This window comes from Dermacentor andersoni, chromosome 2, assembly GCF_023375885.2.
Source record: "Dermacentor andersoni chromosome 2, qqDerAnde1_hic_scaffold, whole genome shotgun sequence".
NCBI lineage: Eukaryota > Metazoa > Arthropoda > Arachnida > Ixodida > Ixodidae > Dermacentor > Dermacentor andersoni.
The window spans coordinates 42575901-42593813 of NC_092815.1; the positions used below are offsets into that span (position 1 = coordinate 42575901).

Consider the following 17913-nt stretch of genomic DNA (forward strand, 5'->3'; position numbering starts at 1 on the left):
TCTCTTCTTCGTAAACGAAATATAAGTTTGTAATTTGCCCTATAGCTTATCCAGAAATTTAGTCTGAAAGAAGACTAATTTTATGTTTCAGCACATAAAACATTTCGGTAACGTTTGTACATTTGTTTCCATTTCATAAACAGCATAACAGTGCGGAAGCGAAACCGAAACTAGTTCTTCTCCGTCCTTATATGGTTGCTTGCAACTACTGAGTCTGCATCGTCGAACAGGCCAAGACGTTACAAAAAATAACATCGAGTAAAAAGGCCTGCTGACATAAGTGCACTTATGATGCACTGTTGGATACATTTTGTCGACAGACTGCTGCGCCCGTAGTTGTTCTCATCAGCTGTGCCTTTGCGCTACTACGCGTTGGCTCGGCTCTTGTTTTCCCTTGGTACACCCTCGCCACCGCCTTCGTACGTTTTTGTACCCGTCAGGCCCGTCGCGCGACATACGTGTTGTGTCTGAAGGTTTGTTTACAACACGGAGCCGGTCGCTATTGTGGGCGTTCCACGAGCCGTCGAGTGCCAGGAAAGTGAATCACCTCGCTTCTGTAAGTACAAGCTCGTTCAAAGTTCTGCTTCTTTTTAAAAAAAGATTTGATCGGGTACCAGCAACAAAATGGACGTCTGTGACCTATTGCTCTTTTCCTGCTGTTTTTCCTGCATCAGTTTTATTCATCCCTGTGGCTCCGGCCTCCGCTTATTGACCCTTTTCATTTGTCACCTTGTCTAAAGACAGATGAATTCTCTTATTACTCTGCGTTCTTAACACGTCTGCGATTTGACACTGAATGCCACTCAACGAGGAAGTCGGTGCGGCACAGAGCACGTAGATGCCGCCGCTATGTTGATGACATTTGTGGCAAGGTGATACGGCGGTCCTTAACGCGCACGGCCCTGTATTTGCCGGAGTACAGTGCTTTGCAGTTTGAATCGAGATGCTGTTGAATTGGCTTGCACCTTCGCGTTCATGTGTTATATATATTCGACTGCTTTTGAGCAGGTGTTATATACATATTTTCATAGTTATAAATAAATGTCATTGTCTGGTAAACACTGTTGAAAAAAAATTGTAGGAGCTTCAGCGATACCATACATAGGGAAGGGAACCATTGTAGTGAATTGAAAGCAAAGTCATTGTTTTTAGTCCGATAGACCTTGACTGATAAACACAACACTTACTGTTTAGCCACATATTTGTCCAGCACATAAAGGAGGATTTATATAAACTGTTCTTTTTCTGGAATAAACACTGCTGTTAATTTCTTCATAGCGTATATTTGTCAAACGGCGCTTTCATTTTTTGAGCAAGGTGAATTGCACCAATGAACTGGCCTTGTATCGTTGCCCACATAGTTGAAATTTACTTATACTCAACAATTTCCTTTGTCATTAAGCACTGCCCCACTTTCGCGGCGGTTATGTTACGTCATTACTGCATCTGTGCGTCCAACCAGGATGGATATTATTTATGCAGGTTATAACAGTTGATCACATCAAGTTCCTGATTACACCATGAGCTATCCTCCCTATGCTCCTGCTGACGGTGGTTACCCCCCAGCTCAGCCCCACCCGCCACCTAATGTTGGTTATGCACCGCCTAGTCCAGGGTACCCTCAAGGTACCCACGGTTACCCACCACCCGCACAAGGGTACCACCCACCTGCCCAAGGCTACCCACCTCCACAGGGAGATGTGCAGTTCATGCCAATGGGTCCAGGAATGCCAGTCATACAGCCGCCACCAATGGGCGCTGGTGGTTACCCTCATCCTGGTGGAGACGTTGGTTAGCAGAACTTCATCCTTTCGGCTGTCTTCCTCAGGATTTATGTTCTTTGAAACATAGGTTGATTATAACCTTTAAAGGCTGTACAGTTATGGTTGTCATCTGTAGGAAATATTCTTAAAAAGGTAGTTGCTTGCAGTACTTTTTTTGTTCAAGAAATATCTATAAAATTTAAAGATTGAAATGCAAGAACAAGTGTCAGTATGCTTTGCTGCTCAAATGCCTTTTGTAGAAGGAATTCTATCAAGAAGCTGCACTACGACAATGAGATATAGAAAGCAAGATTATGTCATTGAGTTTAACTTTCAGTTTGTCAAGAGGTTGATTAGTGCAAAGTCTGGTGGTTTGCGTCATTTAGGAATACTTCCTTAATAACTTACAAAGCAATGTGAATATATGTGTAAGCTTTGCAGGCTTACGAATATGAAGGCTGTTGTGATAGTGGCTGTCTGGGAATTTCTGTGCAAAATGTGCACAAAATTGTTGCTTTGAAGGTTGTGTGCATGGGTACTTTGCAATGTGAAGAAGTTTTGACTAATGCTTTTCAGTTCAAAATTTAATTTGGTGGGAGGGATGAAATTGATTCAGTTGTTCAACAAATGGTGTGCCAGTCAAAATGATGCATCCCTCAATTCACTGCAGCTATGATAACATACTCTAGCTTATACTACACCCCCCCTGCCCCCTGCCTCCATATGCGAGAACTAGCCACTTTGTGCTCCCTCAGTGAAATATATGGGCAACGTAGACATGATCGCTTGAAAGAATTACATTGTCAAGGCTTCCCAGTCTGTGCCGCTGCACACTTTTGAAACGCGTCTACAACGTCTAGGCTGCAGCTGTTTGATGACAATACACCTGTCCACTATGAGCCATTGAAACGTTGTGACAGAAAAATGCAAACTGTCAACGCACCTGGCACTGCGGAAAATGAGCTTTCTCTCTATCGTATTAGCCTTTGCATTGATTTTCAATTAAAATTTCCATCATTGTAACAATGTTGCATGTCACACAATACAATATAGATAAATAAATCTGCTTTATATAAAATGGCTTGAGAAAATCCTGACTATCTGCATCTAAACTGTCCTTGTAAGCTTTGGCTATATGAAAGTATTGCCAGAATTGTTTGTTGGTACACATTTTCAAGCTTGAAATTGGTTGCAGTAAAGATTGTGAAAGTGAAATCAAGAATTGGGCATTTCGTAACAGTGCGCAGCAAACTAGGGCATTTGATGCCTTCCTTCTTTCTAGCACACTGGCAAGCTGTATCTGGTGAAAAGGTCTAAAATATGAAAGGATTTATTTTAATACTGTGCACTGCAGTAAATGTTGTAACTCTTTCTGTGTCTAGTAACTGCAGCTATTCTTTAGATGGGCTTTCTGAACAGGCAATACAGAAATACAGAATTATTTTAATTTTATTTGCTCTGTAGACTCATGACATGCTGTTTTTCATAGAGAGGTCACTCAGCCTCAATCCTAACAATGTGCCACTTTGTGTCATTTGTAAAGCAACAGCATTAACATGCCATGACATGTGTTGCTGCTGGTTTTCTTAAAAATGGTGTGGTTACAGGGATGCATAATGCCTGAGCCAGTAAAATGGTGATGTGGGAACAGTATGGCATCTTCTCAAGTACCGATTTTTTTATGTGCAGTATCGCATCCTGTGGTATTAGAATCCACACACACTCACAAAAAGAATGTTATGTATCTCATGGTATTACAAACAGGGTGCAATACAATAAAAAAAAATTGCATTTAACCGAAGTTTGATTACTTGTCCATTTTTTATGTGGTACTATGTGAAGTACATTAATATACTGAGGTTCCCTTATTGTTTTTCAATGAAGTACTTTTTAAAGCTCAATTTCCTGGCAGTTAGCAATGTAGACAACCTGACACATCCGCATTTTCCCAATAATTGCAGCTATGAGCGCATGGCTGTTGTGCCTCTTTATGAGTCTAATTTGCCTTTTGGTGTACTGCTGATGCATCAGCAGAGAACAAGCTAAACTTTTTAATCATGAAGGGTGCCCTTCAGCCTTTAAGACAGGCAAAGTTTGCAAGGTGCAAGGTTAAATGGTTAAGAAGGGATCTTTTTCTTATAATTTTTTTTTCTAGTACCTGGAAAAGTGGTGCCTGAAATGCAAGTCTGGCATTGGGGCCCCTTCAGATCTGATGGGCAGCAAACTGATGGCCTCCCATGACCAATCCTTTCACTTGTTTAGGCAGATTGTCCTACACATTAGTATTAGCCCACTGTTCATCTGGTTTGCTTATAATTCTTGTTTGACATTTTCTGAACTATCACCCCATTCAACTCATTTGAATGTACATTATGATGACTGCCATCCCAGTCAAGTGGAAGAAACAGGTAGCACACTGTCCTTAGGCTCTAAATGTGGTGGCCTTTAGCATTTAATGGAAAAGGGAACTGCACAAACAACGAAGGACAGTGGAAGATGCCATGAACATCCGCTGACTCGCAGCTTTGGTGCTTAAGTCTCTTCTGCCATAAGGCAGGGCTTAAACACCGGTCTATACATTCCTAAAGAACTGTTATTTATGTAATGTCATTCCTGAGGTTAAAATGGGGAGCTTCTAGAAATTAAGTGCTTTCTGTAGACCATTTTTGTTTGAAGTGTGGTTTAAAAATTGTGAAAATCCTTGGTGCCTCGTGCTCATTGGGTTATTTTACTTCGTAAAAGCACTTCTTAAACACTTGCATATTTGCATTATGACCACACTGCTTTCATATTAACAGCACAACATGATGATTTCCTTCGCCTGTAATCCAGTTGCATAGAAAAAAGAAATTACATTTACCATTTCTTAAATGGTTGGTCTGTTGTAGTCCATATCATTTTCCATTCTTTTTTGCTGTGTAAAGACACTGTGGTCTGATTTCTGTTCATTATAGGCTGCTTGTGTGCCTTTCATACTATCCTTTCTTTCAACTCTCAGATTTTCCATAGTGACTACATGACATAAGGCCATCACTGGTCATTTGAGATATATTTTAAGGTGACTATTTTAAGTTGTAATAAGTCTATCTGGATTCACCTTTTTTGAACATTCTATGGTTGCTCTGTAGTGCTGGCTTTTCTGCTATATAAAACTCTGGAAGCCTTTTGTTAATTTTGAAACTTTCTTGTAGCTCTAGGAACCCCACTGCTAATAATTGGTTTTGGTATTATGTGTTTTCCCTACTGGATCTCACTTATATGCAAATAAATTTGGGCTATTGCCACATACTTTTCAGCACCAGTGGGGATGTTGCCAGGTGTTCCAAGCTGCCCGCCCGGTTTAGAATACCTCACGTCGCTAGATCAACTGTTGATGCATCAAAAAGTGGAGATGCTGGAAGGTGAGTCGAAATTATTTATCACTGTATTCCTATTGGCTGAGGATATCACAGTAAGGGGAATCGCAACAATAGCAGCAATTGGTTGTACCAAGAGAAACAGTACGGTACAGTACCACTGTGGACTAATTAAAAGCTAACAAGTTAGGGCTACCTAGGGCTTGTTCTTTCGTTTCTGCCTTCATTTCATTTCAACTTGTGTGCTTAGTTTGGGGCCTATGCACATGTTGTGAAGGTATGTATATCACTGTTGCATTGTGCTTTTAAGTTGTTACTTGTAAGAGTTGTTATTGTACTTTGGACTTGTCTGTTTGCATTTCATATTTCGCATTATAGTGCATCAAAAAGATACAGATCATGTCACATATACGCATTCTACTTAAAGGATTACTGTATTTACTTGCACACTGAACTCACTTGAATGTTAAATGCACCCTCAGCTTTGCTCTTCAAAACTGTGATTTTGTTTTTTTCCCCCTCGTAATAATTGTACCCCGATCTTTGGTCCCGGTAGTCCTGATAACAAACAACCATGCCGCAGTTTCCCAGTTCACTCACTGCAACTGATGATGATAGTATATGCCATTGAAAGTGCTCTCCCTGAGGAAAAATTATTGCTCTCTGCCATGGTGCCAGTGCAATGGCCAGTCAAAACAATGCATAACAGTTGCACAGCTAGAAGCGGGTGAGCCGGTGATGAGCTGTGCGCAAGTTTCTTTTTTCCACTTCGAAGGCATCCATTTTATGGCAGCATTATCTGTTGCTTGCTTTTCTGCCTGTTTTGCTGTGGGCGATGGGCCGTAATTCCAGTTAATATATGGCGGGCTTTAAGTCAAGGGCCATGGAATCTGCGGTGGAGCATGGGAATCGTGCTGTCGGGAGGCATTTCGGTGTGGTTGAAGTGTGCGTGCACGACTGGCAGAAGCAGCATTAGAAGCAGCTTGCTACAAATCGGACGTGTCGCGCCTCCTGAGGTCTGGACCGGAAAGCTCTCTTGTGTGGAAGACGGTTCCAATATGTTAGGCAAAAGGAAGGCTGTGTCATTTTGCATGAAATTATCAGGATGCACGCACAAGCTATGGCAAGACAGCATGGCATCGCACATTTTAAAGCGAGCAATGGGTGGACCACACAGCTCATGCGGTGCAACCGACTGTGTTTGAGAAGGCGCATGCCTCTTTCTTAATGACTGCCTTCTCAAACACAGTTATGCTATTGCTTGCTATTATGCAGTCTTGCTATTAGGAGTTCCTCAATTTTTACAGATGTCGGCTTCTGATGCAGAGTAACGTGCAATAAATAAAGCTCCCGCCATTTGCAAATAGTGGACCTGCAGTATTTTTACTTCTACATTTACAATATATTTGCAGTATGTTTACTGGATAGTTAAGTTACATACTACACATTTCCTTGGTCATTATCAACTTCCTTTTCAATTCATGCTCCTTCGAAACAGTTCCCATAAAATTCACCCGGCCTATTAAGTGCACCCGCAAACTTTGCTTCAGTTTTACGTGAGAAAGGTCCGTTCATTATGCAAGGAAATATGGCAGTATGCAAAAAAACAGTTCGATGTAGCCAAATACTACAAGCGTTGCAAAGATTCATTCTACACAATGAGCTTTATGCATAAATAAATCTGTAGTGGTGATTGCAAAAATTTAGTTTTTATAGGGATGTGCACTGAATGAAAAGCAGTTATTTTATTTATTTATGAATACAGGAGTTAAAAGGAGAAAATAATCACAAACTAACAAAAACCAGCTTCAGTATTGATGCCATTGCATAATCGTGCATTCAGTACAGTGGTTGCAACATTTATCAAAGCATAATGTCACTATGTTCAAAGCAAATAGTTCAAATATAGCTGTGGGATTTGGATAAAAATTTGGCTCAATAGCTAAAAGTTTACTTTTTTGAAGAAAGTGTGTACTTGCAAAAATAGAAACAGTTTCATTTCACGGAACAGTTTATTTTCAAGGTACTGTTATTGAGATATTTTCGTGCATAACTTCAAGTTCTGCAGCATTCTTTGTTTTTTAGTATCCCACAGAAAAATTACCTACAAAATTTTGCTCCATGGTGTAGTTCAGTATACCTGAAATTTCATGATGACTAAGGCTGTGGCCATGTTCTGCACAGCTCGATGCGTGTCGCATGTTGTCGCGACGTGCGCATGTCACATGCAGCCTTGCCTGCATGACGCCGGCAGTTTAGGCTGTGCAGCTCAAATTCAGCTCAGTGCTGCCTGCCTATATGTGAACTTAAACCACTCTGTCCAGTAAGTGAAGAGGTGAACTTGGTTAACACACTTGCTGTAGTTGTCGGCTGGTCGCTTGCGAACCTGAATGCCACTTCTATGGCCCTCATTCTAGCCCGTGACCACCGGTGGTGGCTTAGTGGCTATAGCATTGCACTGCCAAGCACGAGGTCGAGGGATTAAATCCCAGTCATGGTGAGCACATTTCAATGGGGGCGAAATGTAAAAATGCCCGTGTACTGTGCATAGGGTTCACTTGCAGAATTCCAGGTGGTCAAAATTAACCCGGAGTCCCCCACTACGTTCTGCCTCATAATCTGATCATGGTGTTGTACCTAAAACCCCAGAATGAAATGTTTTTTAGTCTGGCCCACTCGCGGGATCTCAGGCCCCCTATCACATGTCGGCCACTCATAAGCAAAAATAAACATAGCGGCAAACCTTTTTGGACAGTTTTCCGTACACTCCCATGCTGCCCAGTAATAAATTCCAGTCGTGGCCACATTCTCTTCTCCGTTAGGCCTAACCAGCACCTCATCGCTGGGGTTCAGCAACGAAAGCTGCAGTTTGGTGCCCAGTCGATGCAGATCTATTTGCAGTGTGGCCACACAGCTCTCTGTAAGCTGAGAAACCACATTGTCAGAGAAGACGAGAATACGGAAGACATTCTGAGTGCGTCAAGTCTATAGGCTGAATGCAGCTTGCACATAGGCTGACTTGAATTGGAATAAACTAAGCGAACATGGAAAAGGCATGGGCAGGAAGAAAATACAGCATAGGTGCAAGCAACTGAAGTATTTCAGGAAGAAGTAAACAGGCAGTTCATGGTCTGCACATGCGCAAGAACAAATTTCACCAGAGGGGATCAAAACAAAGATCAGTCAATTCTTTGAGAACTGTTCTAGATTGTCTTTTTACTTCTTGCTGAAGTGCATTAGTTGTTAGTGCTTGTGCTGTTCCCTGTTGTGTCTGTCATTTTGTGCTTTTTTAATTTATTCCGTATCACGAACCAACCTGCTCAAAACGCATCTTGTTAAGCTGACTTGATTTGCACATGGTGCAAGAAATAAACTGTAAAAATGTGAAAACACTGCTGTGAGTGGAAGTCAAGTGCCATTTATTATGTCATTTTGGTGCTGATTTGAATCCCTACTTACAACAGTGCTGGCAGTACTTGTAAGCATTGTTGCTTGGATGGTGGTTTGAGCAAATGTCTTATGTTTTATGTACATTAATTAGTATCTGAAAATGTTAAAATATTTAGCTGTTTGAACATCTTCAGTTAACCGCCTTCTTGTCAAAACTATTGTTCTTTAACTTTTATACACATCGCTTCTCGGCTTTTCTGCTAAGTGTAGCTTCTATATACTTTTTGTGTCTTTAAGTGAGAAGCTCTAGGCCTTGAGACTTTGGTGAGGATTTCATTATTTTTTGCTTTTCAGCATTTCTTGGATTTGAAACTCAGAACAAGTACACCATTAAAAACAGCATGGGCCAGAAGGTCTACAAAGCTGTGGAAGGTATGTATGGAGAGATAGCATAACCTTGTATCCTGTACTTTTATGAAATTATTTTGATTGAGCAGACAGGGACAACTCTGCAACTTTCCTAAGAAAGAGAAACCATAGTTCATTTTTTTCTCTAAGAATTTGTTACTACAGTATTAAGACAATATTGCATGGCGCACATGCTAGTGGCCTTCATGCAGATGTATGAGGGCATGTGGATGTACAGATAGGGACAGTTTTTTGTGTCTGCAGAATATATTTAGCAGGAAGACAGTCACTGAGATTACTCTCTTGAGGCCTCATTGTCATTGCCATACTGGTTAGGCATAATTTCACAATGACTTGAGTGCAGTGCATTTTACCTACTGAAAAAAACTTCCCAGTGCTGGCACATTTTATGTCAATTTCAGCAGTCATGCATGTGCCAGGACGATCTGTTGCTTTCACATGGGCAATGTTCATGCTTGGATTCATACCATTTCTTGATTAAGAATGTGAGAAGAGACGCCCTGAACAGCGCAAGTATTCAACATTACTGGAGCTGCAGAGAAATGCCGCTAGTGAAACACTGTGTGCAAGTCAAAGTAAATAAATAAAAAAAATTCAAGTGCAACAATGATTACGATACTCCCTAATGCAAAATTTTACTGCACCTCTATACGTGTTTTCATTTCTCGATATATATTGAGGCATTGCACCGATCACCGCACTGACTGGCAGAGTCGAGACGTGCAGCACTATATATATAGACTGCCACATAGTTGCCGCTTCCCGGCAACTGCAGCTTATGCAACCGTAATCTTTACCAGAAAATGCATCCGTTGAACGCTGTGTGCAAAGGTGAGCTTTCTGCGTTTTTTTTCTTTCCCCCGAATGGCTGGTGCAGCCGCTGCCGTGGGTGCGCAGATGCGAGTGCCATCTGGTGGTGCTTCGAGGTGGTGACCTCTGCTTTCCTCCTCACGCTCTCTTTGTTATCGCAGTCTTCTGCTCCTCCCTCACCCTGTTGCCATACTCTCCTCCTCCACTTTCCACCTCATGTTTCCACTGTAGCCTCCTCCTTCGTTTTTCTCCTTGCATTCTCTCAGTTGTCGCTTTCTTCCATTCACCGCAGCTCTCTGCGCTTGCTCGGTTACACCGAGGGAGGACGAAGCACGCCGACGCTCAAGGCAGAAATGGGCGCCTAAGAGCTGCGCTCTAAAAAATTGCAATCTGAGGTTCTTGTGCCCAGCTGGAGATTTGAGTAGACATATTGCACAAGTGATAGCCCTGAGTAGCCATTGCTGTCAAGTGATGAAGTAACAGTGCAACAACGAACGACAGAGATTTGAACAAAGATTACTAGCAGAAGATACAGTCATGGAAAGTCCAAAAAATTTTTGTGCTACCTATGATACCTGTGTTAGTTGAATGATTAAGCATAAGATTTCTTTCAAGTATTAATAAATGCATTAAACTTTGACTAGAGTGGTAATGTAACATATGTTGTGGTAGTTACTTTTTCATTATACTGCTCATATGTGCAGACCAGTGACCCCATTACCTTCAGTGGGGTCAACAGTGTAATCATGGTTACTCACTGAGCCATGCAGCAAGTGTCCTGGGTTGGGTGCGCTTTGATTTTCATAATTTTTATTCTCATTTCTCCTGCTGTCAGTTGCAGCACATATGTACTCCATATTAGAAACAGAAAAAACAGAACTCTGACCAAAATGGTGTTTGCAAAGGGGTTGATGTTCTGGCTTCTACATGGAAGCATTGTTCACTCTGCCAACACCTTTAATAATGCCATATTGGTCAGAGTTCTGTTTCCTCTGTTTCTAATATGAATTTACTTCTCATCCAATCAGATGTAGCCCAATTATAGATTTCACATATATACACTTCCTTTAGCGTTCATCTACTTCACTTGAGCTCCACAGTTATACTTTAAATGTGTTAAAACTTAATAGACCTGGTAACAAAAGAGTTAAATGTGTCGAGGTATTTCCTGTAAAGTCTTACCAGTTCATTGCTTTTGCATCACTTTTAAGATCTATTGCATTTCGTACATCACAAGCCAATGTGCAGGATAAGGGGTGATATACATTGAAAGTGACAGTACAGAGTCAATGAAGGCTTTGCTCTTTGGCCTGAGTGAGGAACGAGAGCAGTAGCTGCTTGCACTTGCATTCCACCTAGCACCTGTTTGGCACTCAGTGAATATCTCAAAAGCTTGACTATGCTGTGAGCTGCCTTGACGTCTATGTTGTGAAGTTCTGCGGTTTGAATTCATTACCTGGATGGTTTGTAGAACCAAATTAAGATGCAATATAACCTTTATTCGTCACGAATACAGTGGAACCTCACTAATCAAACTCCAAGGGGACCACAAAATTATTTGAATAAAACGAAAGAGAGCCCCTTTGAATTATGCACTTGATAATGTGTGGTACAGTCGCTGACTGGCAATTCGGAATTGGTGAGGACCGCATAATATTCAGAATAAACAGTTTTAAATACTGAATTGGCCAGAAAGTAAGTCTTTATTCCACAAGCGGTGAGAAAACCTGGTCAATGCATTGCTGCACACGCACATATATGCTTGAGTGTCACTTGTTCAGCTTGTATATTGATCATTGTCCCGGCTGCTGTTATAGGTAAATGAAAGTACGATCACGAAATGCACCAAATCTCCCTTCCCTGTAACTTAACGAAGGCTGGCTGTGCTGCGATAGCCGTATGAGCATAGGGTTCTTCGCTACAGTCATCGTCCAATAGTTACCTTACTTAACCACCACCCTCTTTGATGGAGACATTGTGAGGGGGGTTGGTGCTGTTTGATGATAGGAACTGATAAAAAACTGTAATTGCATTAAAGAAGGCAACCATGACTGTCACAATTGAACAATTGAAGGAACAAACCTGGACGCCCGGAACTCTAGTGAAAAACCACAAATGCAGTCCCCCATAGGCCACTTTATGGATTGGCTTGTGCCGTGGATCCAATCAGCCACGACTGGATCTACAAGGCGATTAGTCAGACTGTCACTTCCAATTTTGAGGAGGCGCTGGAAGCATATTAAAATGTTGATTTTCTGCTTGGGTTGGTCAACTCGTGGCCGAATTGGCAGATGGTCGTGCAGGTGAAGTGGGGTGGAGTCCAAATTCTTGAGTGGCACACTGTAAGGTGTCTGAAATGTCCTTGGAGCTGTCCGAATTATTGGTGGGTGACTGTGCGATATCACCGAGGCCTAGTGCCTTACCATGCAGTTTTACAAGTGCTCTCTTGGAAATCAGGGATCACTGCGCAAGTGTGGCTGATTCAAGCTGAGAATGCAAAGACAAGGATAACTGCACTGGTGTGCCCCATAGACTAGGTGTCTATCGGATCCTATCAGATCAGTGCTACTGCATTTAAAGCTAGCCATTTCTAGGGTGATGAGGAATTCCTTAAAAGGCTAATTATTTACTGTATAATGAATTTGCTTATCCACTGGAGCAGTGGTGTGATGACAATATGCTAAAATGCTGCTCGCATGGTACATTACCCTGGTTCTGTGGAGAGCTGGTGCATGCGCTGTTGGCCTAGCATTTCACTCAGTGCTAAAGAGCTCAATTTGCGTGGTATGTGTCATTATGGTGCCTAGCGACCCATCAGGCTAACTTTTGGCTCGCGTTTGTCTGAAAGGTGGCTGATAAAAGTGATAAATTTTGAAATGGAGTGAAGTTTATTCAAAGCGTAGTACTACAGGTACCCTTTAGGAGGCTTTCATTAGAAATAACCTTGTGTGGTTCTAGTGGCTTGAACTTGTAGGAGCTTTAGCCTATTCAAATACAGATGACTCTGTTGCGACCAACCGATCACAATCCATTAAAATTATTCGTCAGTATTAATGTAGAGATTTCAAGTAACTGGGATTTCACTGTACTTGGACAAATCTATGAGTGTATACAGGTGAAAGACGTAGGTGTTTGTCCGTTATATCTTTTTGTCAGCAGTCCATTAAACCGTCGTCATGGGGCCATCACTTTAATGGCACATTTTGTTTCTCCGTAGACACTGATTGTTGCTCCCGAAACTGCTGCGGTCCTAACCGCCCCTTTGACATCAAGCTGACTGACAATGCTGGAAACGAAGTGATTCATCTGCAGAGGAATCTGCGCTGTAGTTCCTGCTGCTTTCCATGCTGCCTGCAGGTATGGTTGCTCATGCAGTTCCCTTTTGGAAATGACCTACACTGCTGTTCAGCCTTCCACAAGCCTACACAGAGCAAAGGAACTTTCATGAGATTTCACTTTAATCAGCACCAGGCATGTCAGCATTTGAGCTACAGCGTTCCTGTAGTGCTACGCACGCCGTCTTGGCATGATGCCAGGAATGCTGTTGCCAGTAGACTCCGACGCATCCAGTGTTTTGCAGTCTCATAAGTGAGCGTATCCCCGAAAGTGATCGACTGAGAATACAGCCGTTTTTTGTTATGTCTCCGTAAAAATCCTCATGCAATGCCTGCTGTGTGGTACTGAAACCACTACGCTTAAGGGCCACGTTCTCAGACAATCACTCTCGGTGACAGAATACGGCCCCAATTCTCAAACATGGCCGGAGGCATGGCGTCTCATGAAACGGCCACCATCTGAAGCGCTATAAACAAGTCCACGTCGGTTGGACATGGACTTTTTCATTTTTGCTGCACTTTGTTTTCTCTGCACATCACGGGTCAGCTTCAATGCACGCCAAGCCACAAAGTATGCACACACACAACTCATTGGATGCCGTACAGGGTTGCTATTATGGAGGTTCTTGAATTCCATCATGTTGTTAAATTCAGTAATGGTGGCAGTTTGAGCAAATCAGAGGGGGCGTAGCAGCTCTATGGGCTAACCAGAGATGACCAGATAGCCTGTTCGATAACATGACGGAATTTTAATGTGTCTAGAATAACATCCCAGGTCGAAGGTGATGCGGTTGTGCCATTTGAAACATCGAATCGACAAATAAGATGGTGGTCAGACTGTGTTTCGGGCACTTGCAATCGCTTCCGGTGCTTTGCTACTTCTGTAAACAAAAATGGCGACGGTCGTGTGCGTATGTTGTGGTGGTGTTTTATGCCGTTTAACTGGTCAGCAAATGCACTTGAGTACTTTTTGGACACTTAACGTCACACAGGTAGATAATATGGGGACTAACATTCTGGTAAATTTCGTTAATGGTGAATTGCAATGTAGGGACATTTCATTGTCGTGAGATACATGATGAATTGAATCCTATGGGTGCTTGCTGGGGGTACGAAAATATTTTGTTGCGACAAGGATTTTGTTGTCTCGAGCTGTTGTTATTGCAGGGTTCGACGGTATCGTTTTGTTTTTTTTGCAAAAGCTTGCCCAGAAGGTCTTCATTCTTTACTGATCCTTTCTGGTAATGTTCTTACTTCTTCACCATCATCACACTGTGACAATGGTTACAAACATTTCTCTACATTTTATTGTGACAGCTGTTATGGGCTCTTCCCCGGTATGAAATAATGTAGGGCAATTGTTGCAGTGGAAACAAGCCACTCATATCAGCGAGCCTGGCTCGAAATAGTATACAGTCAACGACCGATTTTTCGGACCCTCTAGGGAACGTAAGAACGTCCGAAAATTCAGGTAGTCGGAAAAAATGAATGCATGCAAAAAAACACACCATTTTTTCTTTTTTTCTCGGATCTAGAGGTAAAGGGTGAAGTACCAGGCTTCCGAAACGCTGCCAAGGCATCAGTGAAGTGGTTATAAAAAGAGGCGTTCAAAAACTCTGTATGCAGCCGACTGCCGGTTTATTATGTACATGTGCATCGTCGGGCAGCCGGTGTTATTGTTGCAGTGACTTGAAGAACTTGTTGATTGTTGTATGGCGGCTTTCTTCTCCGTTAACCAACGGTACTGCTTTCCGCGCTTCGATGCCATCGGTGAGGGCAATGAAGACAGAGTGGGGGCCATCGAAGGCAAGCGAAATCCTCAAGTTGCGAACAGTGGAGTTCGCTGACGAGCGTCGAAGCACCTAGGCCTAGCGTCGCAGAGCACACTTCACACCACACTAGCCAAAACGTGGCCTGCACAAACAAACGAAATGGCACCGCTCTGGAAACTCCGCCGGAGGTGGAAGTGCGGCGATGAACATAGCCAGCGTGGCCAGACCAAATCGGTCTGTGACTGCTAGATTCGGCTAGTTGTGGTTCAAAGCGGTGATATGCTTCGGCTGCAAGTCGATTTCCTTCACAAGGGCGCTGCGCGAGGAGCCAAAGGACCTTCCGTCGCGTCAAAAAGTCCGGAAAATTGGACAGCGGGCGGTTCGAGCATCCGAAACTTCAGATGTCGTTATACATTGATTCTATGGGGCTCGTGGCGGTGCTGCGACGACGTCCGAAATATCAGGCATGTCCGAACATTTGGGCGTTCGAAAATTCATTTGTTGACTGTATTAAGCATTGAATCTATTTGAAATCGGCTACCAAATTTGCTACAAGGTTCATGCATAATAATCGCAGATCATTGCACAGTTGTCACAGGTTTACTACAAGATATATAAGCATACATAAGGGTCTGATGAGGTGCTGCAGATATTTCCGCGAGTGTACTGTAGGTTCACATTAGATTTTTTTTTTTTCCGTTTACTTTATCAGGTATGTCCAAGTCACGACACCCAAGTTCAGTGCCACCAATGTTTATATGTGCTTACTGTTGGGCGTACTATGCCGGTCTTCTTGCTGTCTGAATTTAACACAGCCCCTTTGCATTAGGTGTCACAATGTAATTGCTCCTGTCCTTTCACCTTGCAGAAGCTTGAAGTGTCATCACCTCCATACACCCCTATCGGATATGTGATCCAAGAATGGAGCATCCTCACACCCAAGTTCCGAGTGGAAAATGCAGAGGGGGAGTGTGTGCTGAAGATTGAGGGCCCAATCTGCACCTGGAGTATCTGCGGAGATGTCGAGTTCAAGGTGAGTGAGTAGGGTAAAGGGAACTGAGGGGCTCGACTATTAGTAGCAACCATAGCAAGCCAACAGACAATGAAACCAAGGAAAGTAGGGGGGAAATAAAAAAAAAATTAAATATTGTGGGATCTAAAACTGCTCAGTGGGCAAGACAATGAAGGACGCCGTAATAGAGTATTCTAGGTGAATTTTTTTTAATGGGCACCAAAATGTAAGTACATAAGCATGTTTACATTTTGCCGAATCTGAATACGGCCGGGAATCAAACCCACAACCTCAGACTGAAAGACTATCGCCACTTAGTCACTGACACAGTGTAAGTGCGGGGAAATGAACCACTTCAAAAAAAAAAAAAAAAAAAAGAGTAGAGTCGTAGAAATAAATAAATTTGCTGTAAGCTTCACAAAGGAAAATAGAAGTGGGGCAAAAGGCAATCGGCCACCAGCGGGAGCCAAATCCACAATCACCGCATCACGCATACGATGCTCCACCGATTGAGCTGCGACAGCGTCTTTTCCTTCTTTACACTTTCTTGGATATTTGTGTACAGTCGCCGACTGATTTTCCGCACTCCAAAAATTCGGACATGCTCGATTATTCGGTCAGCTTCGTGGCACCGCCATTCTCCCCATAGACCACAATGTATAACAACTGCCGAAAGTTCGGACACCTTTCAACCTCTCGTCCGATTGTTCGGACACTCCTTGAGCCAACTCGATCGATGGCACTCGCCCCCACCGACTCTGTCCGGTGCAAGGCTCGACTTGCTGAACGCCATTTTTGTTTTGAACTGAGCCTCCTTGCTGCCCCACGAGGTGGCGCTACTGAAAATCCCCGCCCATCATCGTTTCTGCCTGGTTCAGTAGAGTGGCTATGAGTGACTACAGCAGTTCCGGTCTCAGCTTAGTAAGCCATGTCACCATAGCCATGTCAAGGCAATCCAGCTGCTAATTTGTTTCTTTCTTTGTGCACGACGCTGCGAGTAGGCCACGTTTTTAGTTTGTGTGAATGGTGCCGGCGTGACAGCGTAGTGGTGTTTGTGTGCTGTGTCGAGGTCGCGGTGATCGAACGTTTTAGTATACGGAAACATCGCGTCAAGTGTCCGATGGCGCCGATAGTGCCCGCGCAGACTGCGCTGGGAAATGCTGGCAAGCGTGGTACCAAATATACCACAATGTCAATGGCGAAAAAGATCGCCATTGTGCAGCAAGTCCTGAGCGGCCGGTCTCAAAGCGGAGTTGCTCGAGAATTTAACATCTCGAAGCAGACGGTCTCGGATTACATGAGAAACCAGACGAAGATTCTCGGCGAAGCAACGAAGTCTTCCTCCAGCTTGGAAAGGAAAAATTTTAGAGACGGCAGCCACCCGAAGCTCGAAGAAGCCCTCCGCATGTGGTTGTGTGCTACAGTTGCCAAGCGGATTCCCGTGTCTGGAGACCTTCTGAAGCAGAAGGCAGAGACGCTCGCTCTCCGGATGAACATCGAGGGCTTTATGTTCAGTGACGGATGGCTCCGTAACTTCAAAAAAAGGTACAACCTCGCTTTCAAGAGGATGTGCGGCGAGAGTGGTGTTGTCAACCGGACCCTTGTTGCGAATTATCGCTCGGAGACTCTGGAGTCGCTGTTGTCCCAGTTTTCGCCAGACGACGTTTTTAACTGTGATGAAACCGCCCTATTCTATAAGATGCTGCCTGATAAGACCCTTTCTGTGTCTGGCGATCCCTGCCACGGCGGGAAGCACAGTAAAGAGCACGTCACCATCATGGTAGGCAGCAACATGTCCGGGACAGAGAAGCTTCCGCTACTTGTGATTGGCAAATCAAAAAGACCGAGGTGCTTCAAGGGAGCGAACTCGCTGCCCGTCTGGTATGAGGCCAACAAAAAAGCATGGATCACTCAGCAGCTGTTCAGCGACTACGTCCGCAAACTTGACAGGAAGTTCAAGTCGCAAAACTGGAAGGTATTGCTTTTTGTGGATAACTGCGGTGCACACGGTCACATCCATGATCTCGAGTGCATCCGCTTGGAATT

General features: G+C 43.4%; 1 protein-coding gene across 4 annotated transcripts in view; it reads left to right on the plus strand.

Annotated features, from left to right (window-relative positions):
- scramb1 (scramblase 1) overlaps positions 1–17913 on the plus strand; it is a 34956-nt gene that overhangs the window by 1222 nt on the left and 15821 nt on the right. For 2 of the 4 annotated variants that reach the window (XM_055077220.1, XM_055077219.2), the window contains exons 2-6: positions 1483–1791; positions 5060–5164; positions 8864–8941; positions 12966–13105; positions 15724–15888. In XM_055077220.1, the coding sequence (XP_054933195.1) occupies positions 1521–1791; positions 5060–5164; positions 8864–8941; positions 12966–13105; positions 15724–15888 (759 nt within the window). In that variant the 5' untranslated portion in view covers positions 1483–1520. Of the gene's footprint in view, positions 1–178; positions 557–1482; positions 1792–5059; positions 5165–8863; positions 8942–12965; positions 13106–15723; positions 15889–17913 lie in introns of those variants that run through there. The other 2 variants (XM_050189436.2, XM_055077221.2) reach the window with 2 other exon arrangements.